The 23,217-nt window shown below is 38.9% G+C and overlaps 1 protein-coding gene across 1 annotated transcript in view; it reads left to right on the forward strand.

The window, feature by feature from the left end:
• SEMA3C (semaphorin 3C) overlaps positions 1-17,580 on the forward strand; it is a 122,843-nt gene extending 105,263 nt beyond the window's left edge. The window contains exons 14-18 of the mRNA XM_061467313.1: positions 3,949-3,990; positions 5,250-5,407; positions 8,371-8,438; positions 11,592-11,722; positions 13,650-17,580. Of these exons, the coding sequence (XP_061323297.1) occupies positions 3,949-3,990; positions 5,250-5,407; positions 8,371-8,438; positions 11,592-11,722; positions 13,650-14,063 (813 nt within the window). The 3' untranslated portion in view covers positions 14,064-17,580. The remainder of the gene's footprint in view (positions 1-3,948; positions 3,991-5,249; positions 5,408-8,370; positions 8,439-11,591; positions 11,723-13,649) is intronic.
• Positions 17,581-23,217: the final 5,637 nt, after the last annotated feature.

A 23,217-nucleotide genomic window follows, 5' to 3' on the forward strand; every position in this document is an offset into this window, starting at 1 on the left:
GGCTGTAGCTAGCTGAAGTCTTTTTTTTTCCCTCCTCTAAGTTGCTAATTTTTTATGTTATACTGGCTAGAAAGATTTTTGATAATCACATTTTTACGAGGTCATGTTATAGTAGCTACCAGAAGGCAACTTTAATCATTGGCATCATGTATTGAGACTGTCACTAAATACAGATGGAATCTAAAATTTTTGTACTTTGATTATCTGATAATCTTCCTGATTCTGAGCTGCAGAATGGAAGCAAACCAGTATTGATTTTGCTTAACTCCAGTTTTTCAAAGCCACATGCCCCTGGAGTCAAAAAAGCTACAAGCTTAACACAGGTTGAAAAGAAACACGAACAACTACACAGAGAAATAAGGGAATAGCCTCTGTCAATCACCCTGACACGTGGCAGCTTGTAATAACCTAAAGAAAATGTTCTTCCTCATGTTGAAAAAACCCTTTCAGAATCCCTCAGAGATCTGTGTTGGGACCTGTCTTGTTCAACATCTTTGTTGGTGACATGGACAGTGGGATTGAGTGCGCCCTCAGCAAGTTTGCCGATGACACCAAGCTGTGTGGTTGGGTTGATACGCTAGAGGGAAGGAATGCCATCCAGAGGGACCTTGACACGCTTGTGAGGTGGGCTGATGCCAACCTCATGAAGTTTAACCATGCCAAGTGCAAGGTCCTACACCTGGGTGGGAGCAATTCCAGGCACAGCTACAGGTTGGGCAGAGAAGAGATTCAGAGCAACCCCGCGGAGAAGGACTTGGGGGTGTTGGTTGATGAGAAAATGAACATGAGCCGGCTTCAGTGTTCGCTTGCAGCCCAGAAAGCCAACCGTATCCTGGGCTGCATCAAAAGGAGCATGACCAGCAGGTCAAAGGAGGTGATTCTGCCCCTCTACTCTGCTCTCGTGAGACCTCACCTGGAGTATTGTGTACAGTTCTGGTGTCCTCAACATAAGAAGGACATGGAACTGTTGGAACAAGTCCAGAGGAGGCCACGAGGATGATCAGGGGACTGGAGCACCTCCCATATGAAGATAGGCTGAGAAAGTTGGAGCTGTTCAGCCTGGAGAAGAGAAGACTGCATGGAGACCTCATAGCAGCCTTCCAGTATCTGAAGGCGGCTTATAAGGATGCTGGGGAGGGACTCTTCATTAGGGACTGCAGTGATAGGACAAGGGGTAATGGATTAAAACTTAAACAGGGGAAGTTTAGATTGGATGTAAGGAAGAAGTTCTTCCCTGTGAGGGTGGTGAGGCACTGGAATGGGTTTCCCAGGGAAGTTGTGAATGCTCCATCCCTGTCGGTGTTCAAGGCCAGGTTGGACAGGGTGACATGGTTTAGTGTGAGGTGTCCCTGCCCATGGCAGGGGGGTTGGAACTAGATGATCTTAAGGTCCTTTCCAACCCTAACTATTCTATGATTCTGTGATTTTGAATGGGCTGTACTTTAAAACATGTAGTCTCAGGTCAAACGGTAGTATGCATCTATAAACCTAGTTAAGGGTTTTGTCATGAACTTTTCTCCATTGAAGGGATGCAATAAGGAAAATTTAAGATTTTCTATCTAGACAAGCAGCATTAACAATTTCCTTAAGAAAATTAATGCACTCTGTGTAAACTCTCATGAAGGCATAATTAGTCTTCCTGGGCTTTTGTTGAAGACTTCCCAATAAGAAAGATATATGTGTGTAATATTACCTAAACTGTACCCTTCAACCAAGTGTTACTTCCATTTACTGAAATGTAAAATAATACAGCAAGAAGGTAAGTGGGCTGAGAAGAATCCTCACACTAAACCTAGTTTCTGAGCCATTGTGCATAGATTTTTTAGCCTGAACCCTAAAAATCGTGAGATCATAACCTCAGCCATTGCAGTCTGTGCGGGCAGCATGGCAGTATTTTGCTCTCCAAGAAAGCAGGCTGTCTGTTAATAAATATCCAAAGTAAACAAAGCATTAATTCCTTTCCAGAGTATAAGCAAGGAAAGGAGAATGTGACATCAGACCTAATGTTGTATTTGATCTTGAGTCTGCAGAGAGTTCATGAAATACTACAACAGCTCTAAACTCAGAATCACAGAATGGTTGAGGTTGAAAGGGACCACCGGAGGTGGTCTAGTCCAACCTCCCTGCTCAAGCAAGATCACCTAGAGCACATTACTTAGGACTGTGTTCAGGCAGCTCTTGAATATCTCTAGGGAAGGAGAATCCACAACGTCTCTGGGAAACCTGTTCCACTGCTCAGTCACCCTTACAGTAAAGAAGTTCTTCCTCATGTTCAGGTGGAACTTCCTGTGTTTTAGTTTATGGCCATTGCCTCTTGTCCAGTCTCCTGGCACCACTGAGAAGAGACTGGTCCCATCCTCTTGACACCCTCCTCTCAATTTCACACTGATCAGATCTCCCCAGAGCCTTCTCTTCTCTAGGCTGAACAGACACAGCTCTCTCAGCCTTTCTTCATATGAGAGGTGCTCCAGACCCTAAATCATTCTAGTAACCCTTTACTAGACTTGCTCCAGGAGCTCCGTGTCTCTCTTGTACTGCAGAGCTCAGAAATGGATACAGTTCTCTAGGGGAGACCTCACCAGGGCTGAGTAGAGAGGGAGGATCATCTGATCATCTTCTTCGACATGTTGGCAATGCTCTTCCTAATGTACCACAGATAGCATTGGCTTTCTTGGCCACAAGGGCATATTGCTGGTTCACGGACAACTTGTTGTCCACCAGGACCCCCAGATCCTTCTTAGAGCTGCTTTCCAACAGGTCACCCCCCTGGCCTGTCCTGGTGCATGGGGTTATTCCTCACAAGGGGCAGGACCCTGCACTTGCCTTTGTTAAGTTTCAGAAGGGTCCTCTCTGCCCATCTCTGCAGCCTGTCTAGATCCTTCTGAATGACAGCACAGCACTCTGGGATACCAGCCAATCCTTCTAGTTCTGTATCATCAGCAAACTTGCTGAGGAGGCACCCTGTCCCTTCATCCAAGTCATTGATGAAAAGCCAATCAATACTGGACCCAGTGTTGACCCCTGTGGGACACACTAGTTACAGATCTACAACTAGAGTCTGTGCCACTGATCAGACCTCCTTCAAACCTCTGCAATTCACATGATTTGCATCCAGATTTTCTAGTCTTGGCCTCTCTGCTGTGCTTGTAATCCCGTGCAATTAATTCTAGCCCACTGTTATGGCTTTCCTCTGTGACTGAACAAATGCTAAATCTTGAAAAAGTGCTGAACATTTTTATTACCATCAATTTCATCATTTATTTGGGTAATAAATTGCTTCACTTGCTTAAGGCAATGAATTTGATAATTCCTTTTCCAGTTCTTTAACGTTTGGTTTGGACACATGTTAATAAACTGCTGTGATGACACACAGTAGTATACAGTACTGTCTCTGGGAAGGCAACATTCAATAACACACATGCCATTTTTAATATTCCAGTCATTGATAATCTGAATGTGTATGTTGGATGGTCACCAAACTGTATGAGCTCTACATAATGTGTAGGAGAAATATGACATATTCTGACCTGGATAGTGTGGTAAATATGCATGAGCTATTTTATGGTTTTTCCTTATCCTCATCAAAGAGCAAGCGTTGTTTATTACAAAGTGAGAGTAATGGCTTCAAAACACATTGATCCTATCTTGCTGAGGTAACACAGATGCAGGTTAATTAGAAGTGTACAAAACCTTGTTGATGTACAGGAATAATAATGATGCAGTTGAGTTTAGCCAGTACATTTTGTGAGACATTAATTACACATGTATGTTATTTGTTTAGTTCTGAAAATAGCAAAAACTTAGTAAGAGTGAGTGATGCCTTTCCAAGATACGAAAAGTTTTAGTTTATTAGATGTGACTTAGGTTTTACTGAATTTTAAATTGAAATTTTGGGACACTATTAACAGGAGAGTCCGCATAAGTGTGGTTTGTGATTTTGTCTTTCAGAGTAATTCTCCCATAACAACAATGAAGATTTCATCTAAAAAGGTAAAGTGGAATGCCAACTTAATGCTTATAAAAGAGACGCAAATTGATTTAAAGATGTTAGAATAGCAATTGTTCTGCAGAATAGTAAATATAGGCAGGAGATTTTCCATGACGAATGTGGAGAAACTTGACTGAAGTTTGCATGAGCTATTTATATGCCCCAGAGCCACTAAGATAAACCAATTTCTATTCATTGTGTATCATTTCTAACTCACTGAAAGTGTGAGTTTTTTGTTTTGTTTGACAATTAAAGAAAAAAGTGTACTGAAAGAGAAAATTTGCCCTCCCCATTTTTTATATAAGTCCTAAATAGAAATTTCTCCCTTGGAAGTCTGATCCATGTAGAAAGGCAGTTTCAGGGCTGGTATGTCCTTCATGCAATTGTGCATGTTGGTTTAGTAGTAACTCAATAAAAATGGCAATAAGAATTGATGAAAATAGCTGAGAAGATTGCTTCTCCAATGTTAAACATCCAAACTAAAACTAAGTATTCTATGACTTTTCAAGCAACACATTGCTCAATATTTTACAAAACTGCTAATAAACATTATTCACTAAATCGAATTCACTATAATTTTTTAGTTTTATGACAAAAAGATCAGGGGACTTTCAAGGTTTTTGTTCAATATTAAGTTCTATTTTAAGAATGATTAAATAATTGTTTCTGAGTAAAAGAACCATTTTGGTCCAGGTTTTCATGATGACCTATGCACTTTGAAGTTCTTTTGCAAAAGCTGTCATTTATTATGAAAATTCTTTTGTCTTATTTTTCCAGGTATATAAGGCTATCAGAATCTGGCCATAAGCCTCAACATAATCTCTAGGCTTTATGTCTTGGAAATCTATGCACTGGAGAATCCAACTAGGAACTCTGCATAATATTTGTTGAAGTGACTATATGCAGAGAAAATACTTACTTCAAAGGCTTGAGCCAATATCCTACTGAATAAGAACCAAATTCTCAAAGCTGAGCAGTATTAACTCAGCCTGTCTGCCCCAGAACAGAACAATGACATTCAATGTCCAAAAACCATTAACATTCCGCAGTGTTTCTAAATGTTTTCTAACAGGAAGGTAGAAATACTATAGGCCTATTCACCTGGGAGAATACTATTTATCTTGGCTTTATATATCTTAGTGGCTTCCCTCTTGGTCTTGAGGTAACTCTAAAATTAATTGAAAGGATTTTAGGTGCATTAGCAGAGTCTCAGGTGAAGCTTCTTGAAATCTGAAATAAATCTTTGCATTTCCTTCTACAGCAACAGTTGTATGTAAGCTCAGATGAAGGGGTCACTCAGCTATCCTTACATCGCTGTCACATCTATGGGACTGCCTGTGCTGACTGCTGCTTAGCCCGAGATCCATACTGTGCCTGGGATGGCAACTCCTGCTCCAGGTTTTATCCCACAGGAAAAAGGTGAGCAGTATTAAACAGCCCAGTGAAGTCTGCAAGGAAAGGTTTTTGTTCTGCTATAGAGCCTGGGGTGCAGTAATGATGGAGAAATAGGATGTCACTCTGTTCAGGAGCATGTACAAACAATACCTCTGTAGCTGTTGTGCTTGGCATTATTCATCACCTAGGAGTGTATGGTGCAATAGTTTAGGATAAAAAGATTGCTTTTTCATACTTACAGTAATACATGGAAAAGAAAGGAAAAAAAAACCCGTTCCTTATCATAACTATGAATCCTTCTGCCTCATGCACACAAAATCAGGGAAACATTTGTTCCCTTTGTTTAAATTCAGTTGCTCACTATGGATGTAATTATGATAGCCCTAAATACAGCAAAATATCTCTTGGGCTGTCTGAAGAATAAAGTAAAATATTTTTTTATTTCCTCATTTGCTCCTAAGAGAGAAGAATTATTTCCAGAGAAATTTTAGTCAAATGTGATTTCCGTGTAATGCCTGCAGATTTGGGTTTTTTGACATAAGATTTATTAAAGCAGGCAGGGAAAGCAATTTCTCTTTAATTTACAACAGAGCTAACAGCCCATCTCATAATTCTTATGCAAAACAGGAGCCTTTCTCCTCCTCCCAAGGGAAATATTTAATAGCAGGAGGCCATGGTGAGCTCTTGTATTACTAAGATTTTACTTCATATACAAACAAAGCTACAGAATACACAATGAGGTATTACTGCAGAGGAGACAAACCTCTCAGAGGTACACCAGAGCTTTACTCACTATGTGCCACTGTGTTCACTGCCTGCACTTGAGCTGCAGATGCAGAAGAACAGATACAGTTAATAAGCTTAGCTCTACCTACATGGAGGGAGACGGTAGACAAAAACAGGCAAAGCTTAACTCTGCTCCAGTGACCCAGCCAGCTGATGACAGTGTCTGGGATTAAAGACAGTTACTGCATTATTGCAAAGTTTTCTTGACTCATTCCCTATTTGAGATTAAAAGGTAAATCCCAACCTGGCCATGTAGCAATTGGTAAAGTACCTGAGGTTTTTACTGCTTTCACGCAGCATATTCAGCCTCCAGTCTGCAAACTGATCACTTTTGTCCATGGAACAAAGGTCAGAAGATGGGGAGGAATGAACAGAAAATTCCCCAAGTCTCAGGCCACCTAACTCCTACACTAACATGGCTGCTGAAAGATATAATAAGCAGTCAGGTGTACCCTGTCTGTGCAGTTTCCAGGGTTTTTTTACCATCGCTATTATATACACTCGGGGTTATTTCCACCGAGGCTTGCTTTTTTGCTGTCATTTTGTTTGCAATTTGCTTTTTTATCAAACCAAAACAAAAACCTAAAAATGTACGGAAAAAAATAATCTGTTTTTCATATGTAAAGGAAATGATTTGTCCCTTTATCTAACAAGAAAGATTATGAAGGAGAAAACATTAGTAATAAGAGCCAAACCCCATTGTCTAGACAGTAGTATCTGCTGGACACTGGACATATTTGTTTCTTTGCTTCGGCACTTCTGTCTCACTTGGATTACTCATGGTTCCTCATCCAGCATTGATTTACCTCAAAACACCTGACAGTCTTTATTTTCTAGCCACCACCTTCTCAACCTTTTTTTATAAATATGAAACTGTAAGTTTCCATTTTCAGAACTGCTTAATGCAAGCAGCATGCCGTTTCTCAGTGTGGAGCAGTTCACAGTATTCACAGTAGCACAGGAATCCTGACATTCACTCAGAAACTCTTCTTTGTCTCCTTTGACTCGTATAAATAGTTCACAAGGGTTAACATCCCAAGGCATAAGATGAAATATTTTTGATGGTAAACATCAAAAATATACATGGAATGTCAGAAATTACTCCTTTGAAACATCATCTTTTAGAGGTTTCCTTTTAAAACAACGCAGTGAAGGATCAGATGACATAGGGTTATAAACACCATCCCTGGGTGTTTGTGCAGTAGTTGGTATAATGTGGCCGTAGGGGCATCACCCTTCACTCAGTGGTACTGGACCTCCAGGGGCTTTTCATGTGTTATCTAGCGAGTCACAAGCGCATAGTTCAGAATACAGCTGTTACATTTCCCAGAAGCATCCATTTCCAACAATCACCAATACATTTTTTCTTAGAGATAAATATTGAACCACCTTACAGAATATTCAGCAAACAAAATAATATAACAATAAAAAGTTCAGGTATCGGATTTTCATGCACTGAATTCTGTGAGCTATGACCCTCTAGCTGAGGAGGACTGAAAAAAGAGTATTCTCAACCCCAGTAAGCTCCTTAGCTCATTTGCAACAAAACTGTGACTTTGCATCTGTCATCCAAATAATATAACAAAGTCCCATTTAGAAGTATTCTGAGACCTGGTGAGTCTGAGTATCTTTTGCAAATAGTCACATACCCTCAAGTAGAGGACAGAACTGAATCTTAGCTCTCCACTAGTCTGGATTTATATTTCAATTCACTCTGCTACCAAGGTGGCTACAGGCACCAAAAATAAGGTGCCTGATAGAATCAAGGTGGTCACATGCCTTATATCATCATGTTCTGTTGGTGCATTTGATATGAGCACTGTCACTCATGCATCTCATTCTTAGGTGCTTGTTTGCACCTAAGAACGAGGTGGGGATTCTGGCTTTGAATGTTAGGTCTTTCAACAGTAAACCAAAGTGTATTTCATGCATCATCTCTAACCTTTTTTCTATTCCTCCTTTACAAAACTACTTTACCTCCTAAAATTACAACCATTTTATAAACTTCATCAAACTGATTATTTACTTTACAGTATCCTCACTCTAGCAAGCCTGAGAAAAGAACACCCTCAGTAGGTCATGAACTGTCCCTAATGGTTGATAGCATAAAAAAAAACACAGATCAAATCCAAAAATAAAAGAGCATTTATTTACAGTATAACTATCCTGAAATAACACTTTGTTTTTACAATATATTTCAGGAGGAGTCGTAGGCAAGACGTGAGACATGGAAACCCTCTGACTCAGTGCCGAGGTTTCAACCTGAAAGGTACTGTAATTTGGAGATCCTCATGCTATATAAAGAACACATGGCTTTCCTTTGTGTGATTCATCATAACTCACATTATCTGTGTGGTTTACTGGTAAAGCATAATTATTTTCCAAGTCTGAGTATTGTTTTGATTTGATTTTAGCATTTTTCCTTGCAGTTACTTGAAACTTGCCTATATATGATAGAATGATGAATCATGAAATATATATATAGGTCAGCATACATGAAATGAGAAGCTGACAGACAGTATTTACTTGAAAAAGGTCCAGTTAATTTGAGGGCTTGTCTACTTCTAAATACCTTCAGTGTTTGTTAGTGCATGCTTCTTCATGCATTTAATTCTTGGACTTCAGAATTATTCTGAGCATTTGACATGATACTGATTTTTGGAACACATCTTTCAGCAAACAGCAGGTTCTAGCTCATCGTAGCCTGTCTTTTGAGCTGTGATTATTCCCTTCTCCCTTTCCTTGGTAAAATAAACCATTCCAGAGCTTTTTACAAAGTCTCTTCCTTCGAGCTGTGCAACTCTTTTGGCATGGAATGTCTGGACAGGGGAGCCAACATTGCCCTCCCAGCTACCACTTTCTCCAGGCTGATGAACACCAGTCAGATATGGCCAAAGTCGTACTAATAATAGCCACATTCATAAAGGCATCTTAATCCTCTTCAGCCACATGCATGTGTGAGCTTGACAGTGGCAATGTATGCAATGAAACTAAGGGCACACATTAAAGAATTCTTCTCCTTTCACCTCTATGAGTAGCTGTTTTGAAGTGCGTTCTCACCTGTACCATCTGGAGACCAAACAATAGACCTGATGGTAATTTTTTTATTGAATTTTTTGAAACAATGCTGTAAGATTTAAATGTGGAAGATTCAGTTAATAGTAATTCCATTGAAATGGTCTGGGAAGAATCTCCTAAATCAAAACAGACCAAAATAGTTGGGTGTAGGTCCCTCAGCCCAAACGTGGCTTATTGTTCTCTAGCTGCCAATCTACAGTGCCAGAGGGTCTTTCCCCATGACTCAGTATTAGGTCATTTATACGAAGCTGAACAGCTTCAGCAGGTAATTACAAAAGATGACTCCACCATTAGAGTATGCACCTGAGCTCTGAGATCCATATTAAAGGTGAGGCTCAGAATCATGGAGTAACTTGAGCTGTGTGTCCTGCCTTGCAGGCATGTGCTGTGACCACCCACCCATTGTCTTTCCCAAGGGTGAATGTCTCCTCTTTCCAGGTGGAAAATGTGAAAATGTCAACTGTCTGCTTTCTGGGCTGAGGGGAGACAAATGTTTAGACCTTGACTGTCTTGAGAAACAGGTTTCTTGTTTCCAACTTTTTTTTTTTTTTTTTTTTTTACTGTGGATGTATTTATAGGTTCATGTGTTTTAGCAACTTCATAAAGGATGTTTTTCTGACAGCAGTGGCATACAGCATAGGTAGGTGGCAATTGTTTCCCCGGTGGAAAAAAAGATTAAAAGAAACAGCAACTTAGACTTTTTTAAAATATAATTAAAACCATTTATAGCAAAACTACTATGTCTGGAGGAAAAATTATATCTACCTAAAGGACAAAAGAGTAGAGAATCAGGCAATAGAAAGAAATCATCCAAGTTCATGAGGAACCAAAGTCTTGAAATGAAGACTTTAAACAGTATAAGTTGCATGTCTTGGAGCTCTCAGCATGTGTAAATTCAGCGGGTTTGGCATATTGCTATTTTTAAATAGATATCAAGAACTAAGGGACTTGTATGACTGCTTTTTAAATGTTCTTATTAATACTGTCTTAGCCCATACAGCCATTAGAAAAATGCATTTGTATTCTCTCAATCTTTTTTTTAGCATGTGTATAGTAGTATGGAGTAGGTAAGAAGTTATATACTGATCAATTAAACAGGTGAAAATGCTTTTCTGTGGTACACCTAGTTCCAGTGTGCATAAAAATAACACTGTGTTACAGCTCTGATTCTCAGTGTTCCACCGCTACAGATAGGTCAGACCACAGACAGATGCTTTGCTAGCTTATGGTATTTGAATACAAGCATTTCCACATTATTCCCCTAAAAGGTACAACTGGTTGTGGTACAATCTCATAAATGTGCTAAAAAACTTGAAGGGTTAGAAATAAGCAATGTCTCCTTCCTTTAGCAGAACAGATTCCAATTTCACATATCAGCTGATGAAAGAAGCTAAAAAGAATGGGAGATAGAGTGGGAGGAAAATCAGTCTAAGAACTGTGCAACAAGAGTCAGATTTTAGGCATGCAGACTTCTCAGTGTTTGAATTTCTCATAATATTTGATATCCATTGCTCCTTTCTCATCATATATATTGCATATATGATGTCAGCTTTTAAATCTGGAAGTGTATTGTTTTCAGGACCAACATTATGATTTATGCCAAGCAGTGAGCATCTAAAAGTTCCTGTTGGTAACTGCCAATTGTTCATCTGTTGAGACTGTAAAGGGGAACAAGAAGTCCAAGCGATGACATATGCTCAGCACTTGCCCAGGTGTTGCTGGAGTGCTGTAAATCTGTCCTGCTCTTTGTTGCTGGCCTGCCTACGTACTCACTGCACCTCAGATTTAGAGCCAAGTCCCTTCCTTGCTTTGTAAGAGCGGCAGACTGGGAAGCCAAATCCGCCCTCTCTCGCCTCCCTGTGATACTGCACGCAGCTGAAATACACATAGCCTTTTTTATAGCATGCTGCTGCGTTTTGAGTCATACAGCTATATTCCACCAGCTCGTAAATGGTGAAGTGTGAAGAAATATATTAAAAGCTTCATTCTCCTTTGGATAGTTCTAGACAGGCGTTCTTGTAGTAGTAGAGAATGAAATCATTTCAGGGAACAATATCCCTGAGCTCAGTTATCCCATCAGCAGAGTGCACAGGTATCCTGTTTTTCTCAGAACAGACCATGTCAGTTTGAAAACGCTGCTATTTGCAACTGGATGTGCTTTCTTCAAATTTCATTTCTTTGAAAATTTTGTGTCCTATATTACTTATTATTGGCCAATACCAAGATCAGATATACTTCATTTTACCTGTATTGCAAACATTTTACCTCTATTGCAAAGAGATACTTGCTTTCTGTATCAAATCACCATTCACAGTCTCCAGACCTGTTTTCTTTTTCTTTCTAGCATACAGAAACGCTGCAGAAATAGTTCAGTATGGAGTGAAAAACAACACCACCTTTCTTGAATGCACACCCAAATCTCCTCAGGCTTCTATTAAATGGCTGCTACAGAAAGACAATGACAGGAGGAAAGAGGTGAGCAAAATGAGCAGTTGCTCCTGTGTCAGCATCTCATCTACTCCCCAGACCAAAGTGAGGGAACATTTGTGTTTTCATCAGCAACCCAGCTACAGTGAAGCTGAAGAATTTGTATGAATGCAGGACAGTGATAAGCACTTCACTTATGTAAATAAGGGCAGGCTTTTCACTGTAGATGGGACTTTGCTCAGCACCTATGATTTCTGTCGGATCAGAACAGCTATTGCAAAATTCCTGTTAGCCCTTAAAGCCAGGGAATTAATTAATGAATTTTCCCTTCACACCTTATTAATTGCAAACTGAAGGTTTGGAGCACTCAGGACTTCTTACTGATCCAAGGAAATAGGCATAAAAGCAATAAAATGTATAAAGTTCATGAAGAAGTCAGAATGCAGTAGCCCTTCTATGCTATTAAAGAGATAAAAAGCAAAAGTGGGAGAAATGTGAAAGGTTTCTTTAGCAAGAAACTAGTCCAGGCTAAGAACATGTATTGACAAAAGCATTTCCCCACCATGGTGCAATCACATTTTCCATTACTGCACTCTCTAAGGCTCTCAAGTTTCAGCACTGTAATACACAGGATGATTGTTTATGGGGCATGTGCCTTCCCTAAGTAATATAAAAGGGGAAAAAATCCATTTCAAATCCAAGGCAGTTACTATATGAATAAAAAAGTACATCTTTCAAAAAGAACTATTACATAATACAGTGTCTGTTGATAAATTATAAATACTGAAAAGCATTATTCTCATATCAGGCCATTTTCCAAAATCGGAGAGGACTTTCAAGGCTTTCATGCTGTTTTCCTCACTTACTCTTCAAAGACTTAAGTCATGTCCTGCCAATTTAGGTGCAGTTCTTTATCTCTCTTCTTCAGCAGAACCCTTCTTGTTCATACGTTCAATAACTGTATTGAAATCAATGCAAGACAAACTAAAGCAATCAATGGGTTAATTACATTTCAAGCTGTCAGATTTCTGGAAGTCTTACCTCTGCAATGCCTACAAAAGTTTACAATAAAAGAACAGCATAAGAAACAAATAAATGAATTCCAAAGAGAATCAGGTATAATGCAAAGTGCAGTGGCAAAATGGAAAAATCAGTCATAAAAATACCAGCACTGGTATTTTGTCAGAATGGGTTAAATTAGGAATTTTTATTTCACAGCTGATATGCAAAGGGACATGTGCACAGTCACTTATAGTCAGATGATAACTCAAGAAGCTGTGGTACCTTGCTTCCTTCAGATGATGTGACCATCTCCTGGGACTGTCCAGAGTCTGAAGCCCGGAAGGAAATAGGAGAATAGAAAAATTGCTCTTGGTTTCCAGTGAGCTAAGTCCCATCTGAAGCCACTGAGATGAAAATGTTTATACCAGACTATAGACTCTGCAGTGCAGACACGGTTCTTCACAAGTTAGCCCCAGGAACTTGCTCAAGGTCAAAATATTTAACTAGCAGCCACTTTGTGTTCAATGCCAGCTCAACCCCTCGTTGTCCACTTTTCCCCCATCAAGTCTCAGTAGCAGTCTCTGGTACTAGAAAAGACATTCCCATGGGTGTAACCCTGGCAAATAGAAGTTAACTTCCTCAGTTCTGCTATTTGAACATTAGGAAAACTCTTCTTTCATGTAGTCTCAAGGTTTGCATCTTTGTCTTCATCCTGGTCAAATCTATTGCAACATAATGAATAAAGTTTTGAAGTCATTGTTTAGTGACACTTACCTATCTTGAGTTAGTTTCTCTCCTAACAGTAGCAATAACTGTGGTCTCTGGGAGATGTGATAAAAGCAAAGTATGGTACATTTAAGAAACCCTTTAGTTACGAAAGAGGTGTTTGAAGAGAGACTTACCACAAGAGGTCCAACACTCTGTTGTTCCATAACATTTCCTAAAAAGTTCCTTCTGACTTTTTGCTATCTAGGTCAAGCTGAATGAGAGGATCATAGCTACTGAGCAAGGACTCCTCATTCGCTCTGTCCAAGACAGCGACCGGGGGCTTTACCACTGCATCGCAACAGAGAACAGCTTCAAGCAGACCTTAGCAAAGATCAACTTCAAAGTGCTGGATTCAGAGATGGTGGCCATCATGACTGACAAATGGTCCCCTTGGACCTGGGCCAGCTCAGTGCGAGCGCTGCAGTTCCACCCGAAGGACTTTGTGGGAGCTTTCAGCCACTCAGAAATGCAGATGATTAACCAATATTGCAAAGACAGCAGACAGCAAGGTCAGCAGAGGGAAGAGCCCCAGAAGATGAGAGGGGACTACAGTAAACTAAAGGCCCTTATCAATAGCAGGAAAAGTAGAAATAGAAGGAATCAGTTACCTGGATCTTAATTTTATTTTTTAGTAATAGATACCTTTGTCCTCACTATAGGGGGCTTATATTTGTTTATTGAGAACAAATTTGAGCAAATCTGATAAAAAATATAAATGAAAATCCAACAGCTCTTGGAAAAGATCCGTCTCCCAAAAAAATGCAGTGTAACTTAACTAAAGAAAATAATTCAGAGCATTTTCCTTCCTAGGAAAGGTTAGGCTAGGTTAGGCTCTGTCCTAGATTCAGAACTGGGTATTCATCTTAAGCCAGATTCACCATTAACATTGCAGTATTTAATTACAGCTGAACAGAAGGTTTTACAAAATCAATGCATTATCTTTCAACTCTGACCTGTACCAGCCAGACTCCTGCTGAAAGAATCTGGGTTAAGATGCATGCTCAAAGCAGGATGGTACTAAGATTTCCTTGCACTGCATTTGAGAGCATGAGTTTCTTCTTGTTTACTATTCAATATTGGGTTTACAGCTTTCACTCATTGTTCAGATCATATGAATGCATGCTGACAGGAAACAAGGAAAGTATAGTAGAAAAGTTTCATTCATTCAGAGGTCAAATGAAGGAGTGAGTAGGAGAAAAACAAAAAAAAATATACTTTATCAGAGGAAACACTGATTATTGTGCATAGTATGAGTTGTAATAAATTAATAATGAGTTCTGGAATGTAACTTAAAATATCTCTGCTCATATTGATTTTTCTTAAAATAGGGTGTCCTATAACAGTACATAGCTTTATAAATGGCACTAAGCTAACATGAGAATGTTCATTTTACATACAGTTTTGAAGAACACCTAAGTGACTTAGGTATTTTAGCTATTTTCAAAGAATTACACTCCATTTTTTTTGAAGAGGAGAATGTGAGTATACTGTATGGTGTTTTACTTCAAAATGAATAATATACATTAATCTGTTCCATGATTAAATTGGAGTTGGCCTGCAATGTGGAAACAAGTCATGAGCATCTTTGAAAATTTTAAAATGTTATTTTTTCAACTGTTTTCTCAAAGTTGCAAATATTTTAACTAGAATTTTTAAATTAAAACATTTCCATTTTACATTCTTTGTACCCTTTTTCTTTCCAATGTTATATTCACAATTTCCTGTTATTTTTAGTTTTCTGATGAAAATGAGATCAGGAAAAGAAAAAGAAAAAAATGAGGTAAAAATAAAGAATGGATTTGGGTCAAAATTTATGCAGAAATATTTTTGTTTAAGAAGCAGCTGTCAGGTCTAATCAAGTATGTTTAATGAAAAGTTAAGTAAATGTGCGTCAAGCCATGCTGTGAAAAGCTATCACTTTCTGGTTTTGAGCAACACTAATGCCAGAAAATTGGGACAAATCCTTCTCATTCACTATGTAAGAGTGTTCCAGAAGCCACTGAGTCTGTGTAAAGGAGATAGGTAACAGGGATTTAAAATATTTGAGTACCTTAGAAAAATTATGGTTTATTCCATGATCTTTTATGATAGTATACAAAAATATAAACTAATCCTCAGCTCAAAACTGAGCTATGTTAAGCTCAAAAAAAAAAAATAATTAAAAGTTATATTTCTGTTTAAAAAAAAAGAGTGAAAATAATTTCTGAATCCAGAGAAGATAAGAAAAAAATATTCTTTAAAAGTTGTTAGTTCCAGCCAGTAGCAGATGGATACTGTACTTTAAAACATACTTTTAAACATTTTAATGGGTCTTTGTTGAAACTCTTTGGGCATTATTTTGATTCTGCTTCTATTAGAATACTCTGGGAGTAACTCTACAGCATGTAGAACACCTCTGGGTTTATGCCAGGAGGAATTAAGATCTAGTGCAATGGAGGTAACTCTGGTATTTATCTGGTATCAGTTACCTTATCCATACCTTTATCATTATAAGTATCACTTTATCACCACGTGATGCAGAACAGCTGGGAAATGGGCTCTTATTGATCAAACCACTTAAACACTGTCTCTTTGATGCTGGTGGGAGCTCTTTGAATTTAAATTGTGTGTTTACTGTTTGCTTCAAAGGGGATGGCAATGCCAGCCTGCTCATGTATTGTCATCTAGTTAAGTGCTTTCCTTAATCAAGGCCTAAATATATATTTCTACAGCATGTAGCCACTGGTATTTAAGGTCCTTTTTATGGAAACCATCAGGAAACTTTCTCTTTGACTAGAGAGCTTGGTGAGCTTGGATCTGGCCCCAGGAGCTGGCAAAGCAGATTTTGGAGTTAAAAAAAAAAAAAAAAAAAAGGAAAATGAGATGGTTAAGGAAAAAGAAGGTTTTTATTTGTTTCTCTCTCCCCACCCCAGCTGACTTTCAGTGCAGCAAACTACTCTTCATTTTTCTGAGGATGACTGACTTCTGAAGTGTGTAAGTGACAAACCAAAAATTGAGTGCCATAAAATAAAACTACCTCCTGGAATGACATCAGTGTGTATACTCTGTTTGCTGCCATGCTCCTCTTATATCCCCAGCAGATTCACTGCAGAGTTAGTATGATATTAATGTCTATTGCAAGGATCATAATTGTTTCCAGATGGAATATGGTGATTAATAGGTATTTAATGGTACAATTTATCCTTTCAGTGGTTAGCTACAGTGATATTTTAATAGCCCCCAATTAGGCCTCAGAAATTAAAGTTACACTGTTTTCTAATAGAACATTGGCAATAAGGGATTCCTTTAAAACAATCAGCATAGCTCAGAGTTTCATATGATTATAAAATAATATTTTTAAAGCTGCTTCATATACCATTATTATGGTATGACTGTTTAAGGGATTATACTTAAACTAACATTTTTCCTGCTGCATGAAAACTTCAGCATATATATAATAAGCTTCTGTCAGTGAGTCCAAGCTACCATGCTTTAGCAGCCTTCCCTTGTGTATAGACTAGTTAGGAGCCAGATGCTCAGCAGGTATAAACTAATGTGACTTCCTCACTGTCCATTTAGCTACTGTGGTTTATACCAGCTGAGGGTTTGGCCCTCAGTGTACAGAAAAAACAAACTGCAATTTTTATTTCTTTGAAGCAGCCCCTCTACTGTAGGTAACACCAAAACTTCAGGCTGTAATATTGTTTATGCTATTTAATACTTCCTATTTTGAGGATTACTAAATAATGTATATAATTTTATTCCTTAAGAAATACAAAAGCAAAATGACTTCTAGGCAAAGCTTCACCAAATGTAAAGATATGTTCTCTGCTAAGAACTTCACCGTGTACTGATATATATTTTTTTTTGGCTATTTTTATTTTGTGTAGTTTGTAAAGTTTGCTGAAATCTTGACCTAACAATGTGTTCTTTGCGATTGTTGTTACTGTAGATATGTGTGTTTTATTAAGAAAATCCTGTTTTTAAAAGTGTAGGTATGTGTATAAGTTCCTAGCATGATGAAACTGTCATTACAGTGAATATGCATTATATAGTGTGTAAGAAAGAACAAAATGTAGTTTAACATAGTGCTATTTAATTGAATATCTAAAATACTATTTGCCTGACAAAATAAAGTGTGTTGCACAACTTAAAAATTTGCTGGATTCACCTTTATAGGTGTGTGTTAAAAACGCAATCCCATAGACTTTCTTAAACAAGTTCAAGAAAATACTTGGAGCATCAGGTATTGCAGTTGATCAGTTCTGAGCCCTGCTTGATTCTTTCAGTTATTACCCCTTATGAAGACCTGGCATATAAGCAAGTTAACTACTAGAAGTATGAAGTCAATCAGGAATATCTGACTACAAAAGGGAAGTGTGAATATTTTTCTGCTTTTATTCCAGTGTGGAAAACAAAATGCAACCAACAAAGCCCAAGTGCATTCTGTGAAACCCTGCTGGTGAAATAAATTGTGCTGTTCAGCTTTGTCTCTCAACTGGGACTCTGACCAGCTCTGCAGGGGAGGCAGGCTGGTGGGGCTGCCTGCAGGGAGCCACAGCTTCCTCCCATATCCTGGCCTGTACTTGGATTGAAATAACCTGCCTGACACCTACAGTATGCTCCTTTTTCCTGCATCTATCATCCAAGCAGTGTTATTACTGCTTTTCTTATCGTCTGTTTTTCCAGGTGGGTTTCAACAAGAATGCATACGCCTTCCTCAGTTCTTTGGGATAACAATTAGAAATTCCATGTCAGAAATACTGACCTTCACAACAAGGTTCTGGATCGTTAAGCCTGGATTTTGATTTCCCAGATAGATAGGTTCCTGCAAGGCTTTATGAGGTGTGAGTGGATAAAATTACCTCACTCCAGGATTTCCGTACTGGCTGGTCCCTAGATGTGCTGGTACTGTACTGATACCTGCTCAGCTCTCAGGCCAGTTTGGGTCAGAAGCTGAGGTTTTGAGAACTCCCACATGCTGTAGGAAATGTTTGTATTAGGCTTTAAAAAGCTGGACATTTACAGAGTTTTACACTCTGAGAAACCTTTCCCATATCTGATCCTCTGCCTTTATATCCTGCTCAGTTATCTTTAGCTGATCTTCTCCCCCTTCTGTTCTTTTCCCTCTGCCACAGCGTTTTAGCATGGTTCAACACTTACTGCTTTGGTTCCTTAGTTCCAAGCACTGGCAAAACAAGACATGGGACTTCTCTGGATATGAGATGTGAAATCTTCAAGGGTCTGAGCTTTCTCCTTTTTCTTTCAAATGCCTGTTGGAATACTTCATTTATTTTTATTTTTTTCTATCTGGGAACTACTGCTACAGAAGAGAGACTCAGGTCTCTCTTCTGGTGACAAGACCTTTCTTTGGTGTCTTTAAAATGAAAGTAGGATGCAAAATCCATACAGTCTATTGAAATGCGTGTGTCCATGCAGGATCCCTACAGCACAGGGCAGTCTAAAGTGCAGCCTCCCCTATGCAGCCACAGAAGCCCAGAGACGGCCAGTGAAAAGTGTTGCCTGAACAGGAGGCACTGCTAACAATGGGGTGGCTCCCAGTACTACAGGATGATTGTTACCTCTGGAATTAATTGTTGCCTCCAAAATTAAGTCGGCAGATATAATTAGGCAGGACAGGCCATAAAAACAGGTTGAGGCATTGTGCCTTTTGCCTAAAGCAATGGGCTGTCTCAGGAGACCAATACTTCTTTATCCTTTGCACTGCAGCTGGTTTGCTAAGCCTTTCTTGTGCACCCCAAGGTGGCCTGGGGAGAAGTGACTTCATGTGATATGAGCCCAAGTAAAACTATGTACAGATATTCACCAACTGGTTCCAGAAAGATACATATATAAAACTGCCTGCATATAGAGGAGCTTTTCTTTGTATACAGTAATTTCTGATCCATTTTGCTTCCTTTAACATTAATGTGTGGTTTTTTATACATGCATATAATGTTATTTTATATTTTTATACATACATATTTTATACATACATGTAACTTCCTTTAACGTGCAACATATGTATAAAAGAACATATCTTTTTCTGTTTCAAAATGGACAGCATCAGACCTTGCACTCCCAACACATCTATAGCCTGTGTGTAGAGCAGTTACCCTCTCTGAGAGCATTTTGAAAGACAAGCAGCTGGTCAACAAAAGCCCATTCTTCTAATCACTCCCCTTTCTAACTTACCTGGTTTTGCACTATCTCAACAAGAATTTCCTTCTAGCATCAGGAGACTAGCACAGTGTAAGGAGTAAAAAATGTGCTGCCATTTAACATGTCTAATCTAAACTAAAGACTGAGATTTAAAGATGCTTTGACATTCTGAACACTCCAAGACGCAAATTCAACACAGCTGGCTCAGCAGTCAACCAATAATTGCTTTACAGTGACAGACTGTCCTGTATCCCAGGACTCATGATTGGATTCTATATACAGCTTTACAAAGCAAACCACATTTGTGTATTCTTAGCATTGTATCAGCTTCATTACTCCTGATTTGAATGCCAGCCTTCTAAACAAATTTTAATGTTCACTGATCTCCACATTCAAAATACTTTAGGCCAAGGGATTTCAAAATATCCAACACTTTTAAAAGGCTTTTTTTTTTTCCAAAGGATTTTAGAAAAAGCTAATTTAAAAATGGCCATTCTTGCTGTCCATGGGAAACGAGAATCAATAGACAGTTTTCTAGCTGAGCAACTTGTACAGCAAGATGTAGCATGAGGAAAGTGAAGAAAAATACATTTGTTTAACCCTTTGGATACGTGTTGCTCCTTGACTCTTCGCAGTAGTTCTTTTCCCAGTATCTGTTCTCTCTGTCTCCATTTCAAAGGTAACTAAGGGTTATAGGGTTTATACTTCCTTTCAAGTTGACGCCTTAGGACGTGTTGTCCAGGACATCCTTGCAGGCTTTTTGTTTAATAAGACCTTAGTAAAAATAGTATTACGTATAATATAATCTACAATGTCCACCTAAAGAGTTTTAGCAATTGATACCATATTTGGAAAAAAAAATTACAATTTTTTGAAGGCTTTCTTCAAAATGATGGACAGAGAAGAACAGGACCCCAGAAAAAAACAGAGTTATGCAGCATGCCACGGTCCTTAGATGAGCACTGTGAACATTGACTTGCATTTTGGTGTATGATGGAAAAATATGATTCTTTCAGCTTTAAAGGTCCAATTTTGCCATAGGTCAAAGCTCAGCGAGATTAATGTCCTTTCATTGCTCATAGCAAGGATTTGGTTGGGCTCTTTCAAGAGTTTTCATGTGCCCCATTTAATTTTATTAAAAATTCAAGCATTTTTTGAGAGCTTTCAAAAAGAGCTTTCAAAAGCTCTTCTTCCTTTAGGATTTTACTCTGCCTTTTCTATATGGACTCTGCCCCTGTTCCTTTCCTCAGCTGAACTCAGGCTACTAGTCCCAGAGGGGTTACCTTAATTTAGCTGATTTAATTACAAACCCCGTTCACTCCAATACTCTGAGATATATTACCTAGTACAATCTTCAAAAGATGCCACACATCATTTGCTTCATCAAGCTTGTCTTCTTCGTAGTGTCAGTTAACAAACAAAATATAAAGAAGTACTTCCAAGATGTTTACAGCCTTTGAGCTGTTTATTTTTCTTGAACAAACATCAGAACCAGACCACTTCTCTGAATGTGTATGTTCACACTCAAAAGGCATTCAGGTAATATTTTGTTCTGTTTTTTTCAGCACTACATTCATATTGCAGATTATTCTTTATTTCATGCCTGAAAATGCAAGTACTCTAGCTCAAGGATTTTGTTTTAAGGAACTTGAGATAAAGGATGAAGAGAAAAATATCAATATATTATATAGATCTATTTTTCAGATTGCCAGTCACAAATATATTTAGTTAAATTAGCTGGAGGAGAATTTACTCTGTAACTCAGAAAGGTCAATAATCAAAAGAACTTGTCTGAGCTACCCAAAACAATAAGGACAAAAGAGTGTTCTTAAGACTGTTTCCTTTCGGGGCAAATATCAAATGTCTTTGCCATGTAAGGAAAGATCACCTTTATCATCACAGCAACAAATCCATATGCATCTTTCACATATCTGGAACAAAAGGTTTTCTTCCCTTTCCAAGACTTCTAAGGGCTAGAAAGGTTTATGATATTAATCTCTATATGGATTTGTCCTGTGCATGGATCTGCCCTGTGCTGTGTCCTCCACCTAGCAATGTCTGCAGCTATCAGGAAATGCTTAAAGCAGAGAATAACATGACTGGTGGTTTATCTAAGGCTCCAGAAGTAGGGAATAATTTTTGCTGCCATTTGGTAGCCACCTGGCCCTCTAGAGCATGCTCGTCGTCTCCCAGCACAAGGGGCTGTTGTGGTGTGGTACACACCAGCCAAAGAGCCCTAAATGGAGTTAGAGATGATTCATTTTTGAGTGTTGCTGGGGACCAGCTAGGGATTAACAAAGAAAGAATTGCCATGCCAGTTTATTCGTTCCTGTCAAGAAGGCAAACTGTTATTTTGAAAGGAGCTAGCGACACGATGGCAAAAACCACATAAGCTGAACAGAAACTTCCCCTGCATCCTCCAGCCAACTGTAAAGTCAGCCAGCAGAAATCCTGGAAATGGTACAAGCCTTGCTGCATTGAGAGCACTTGGGTTTGGGTGCCAAGAATAAATCTCACTCTGAGGGAAACCTCTGAAGTAACTGCTGTTGACTGAGCTGTTACTGGCTGTGAAGGCAGAGCTGAGTGTGGCAGACAGTGTCATGCCATACCAGATGCTGCATCCCCACCCTGGCCCCATTTACACCACGTTTGGCCTTGTCAGTGTGGGAAGAGGAGGTTGTGCACCAAGTCCCCCTTCCTTTGCCTCAGACTGGCAACGCTGGGCCTCTCCTTTGGTTCATGCCAGCTACTCTGCTGTCTCAGAAAGCTGAAACAGCCATAACACTATTTAACTGGTTAATTAAGTCAGTTCACAGCTGCATTTCATCACCAGAATTTTGCAAAGCAACTATTTGGTCTAAGCCATTATTTTAAGTCCCTTCAAACAAAGCACTAAGTTGCACAAAGACATCTTCAAGACTTTGGCATCCCAAAGAAGGACATAGCACTGGTAAGGTTAATGCAATAACCAGGAAAGCTCTGATTTGTAAATAATGCTTTGTAGTGACCTCTTTCAGCTGTAAGATGGGAGAATAGTTTTTGTAATGCTTTCTGCATGCTGCACACCTGTATTTCACTAAACAAGACACTCCTTAAGGTACTTCACACCTTGAACTTGAAATTTAGCTACTGAAAAAGAGCAGGAAAGTATAATTCACAAAAGAATTAGAATTCAAGTCAAAGCTGCTCATGCTAAAATGCCCTGACTCTTGTGCAATGTCATAAGGTTCTTGGCTAACACACGCATCATCTAGCAATTCCCATCCCCAGATCCTAGGAAAGATCCAGCAAGTACTTCCTTGAAGACATATTAAAGTGCAGCCCAGTCCAATGTACTCCCTTTCTCAGTTCCTTAAGCCAGGTTCCTAGTGAAAACTCCTACTGGTGTTAGTTACTCAGCTTGGATGAATGAGGGCTGAATGAAGCCTGTGGGAATTGCCTTTCAAGGAATCATGCTCAGCCTCCTTTTCCCTCTGTCCAGGGTCTTTTGAGTTTGAAATCTTTCTCACTACCTGATCGTGAGTGCTCTATATCCCCTCTTCATAAGTTCATTCCAAGTCACTGAGAAGAGCACTTATTTTCTATGATGTTATTTATTTTAGGTTACTATGGCTATAGTAACCATATACAAA

The sequence above is a fragment of the Pezoporus flaviventris genome, unplaced genomic scaffold (assembly GCF_033815535.1).
Source record: "Pezoporus flaviventris isolate CSIRO_AGI_PZ_B2104156 unplaced genomic scaffold, CSIRO_AGI_Pfla_v1 ptg000045l, whole genome shotgun sequence".
NCBI classification, from domain to species: Eukaryota; Metazoa; Chordata; class Aves; order Psittaciformes; family Psittacidae; genus Pezoporus; species Pezoporus flaviventris.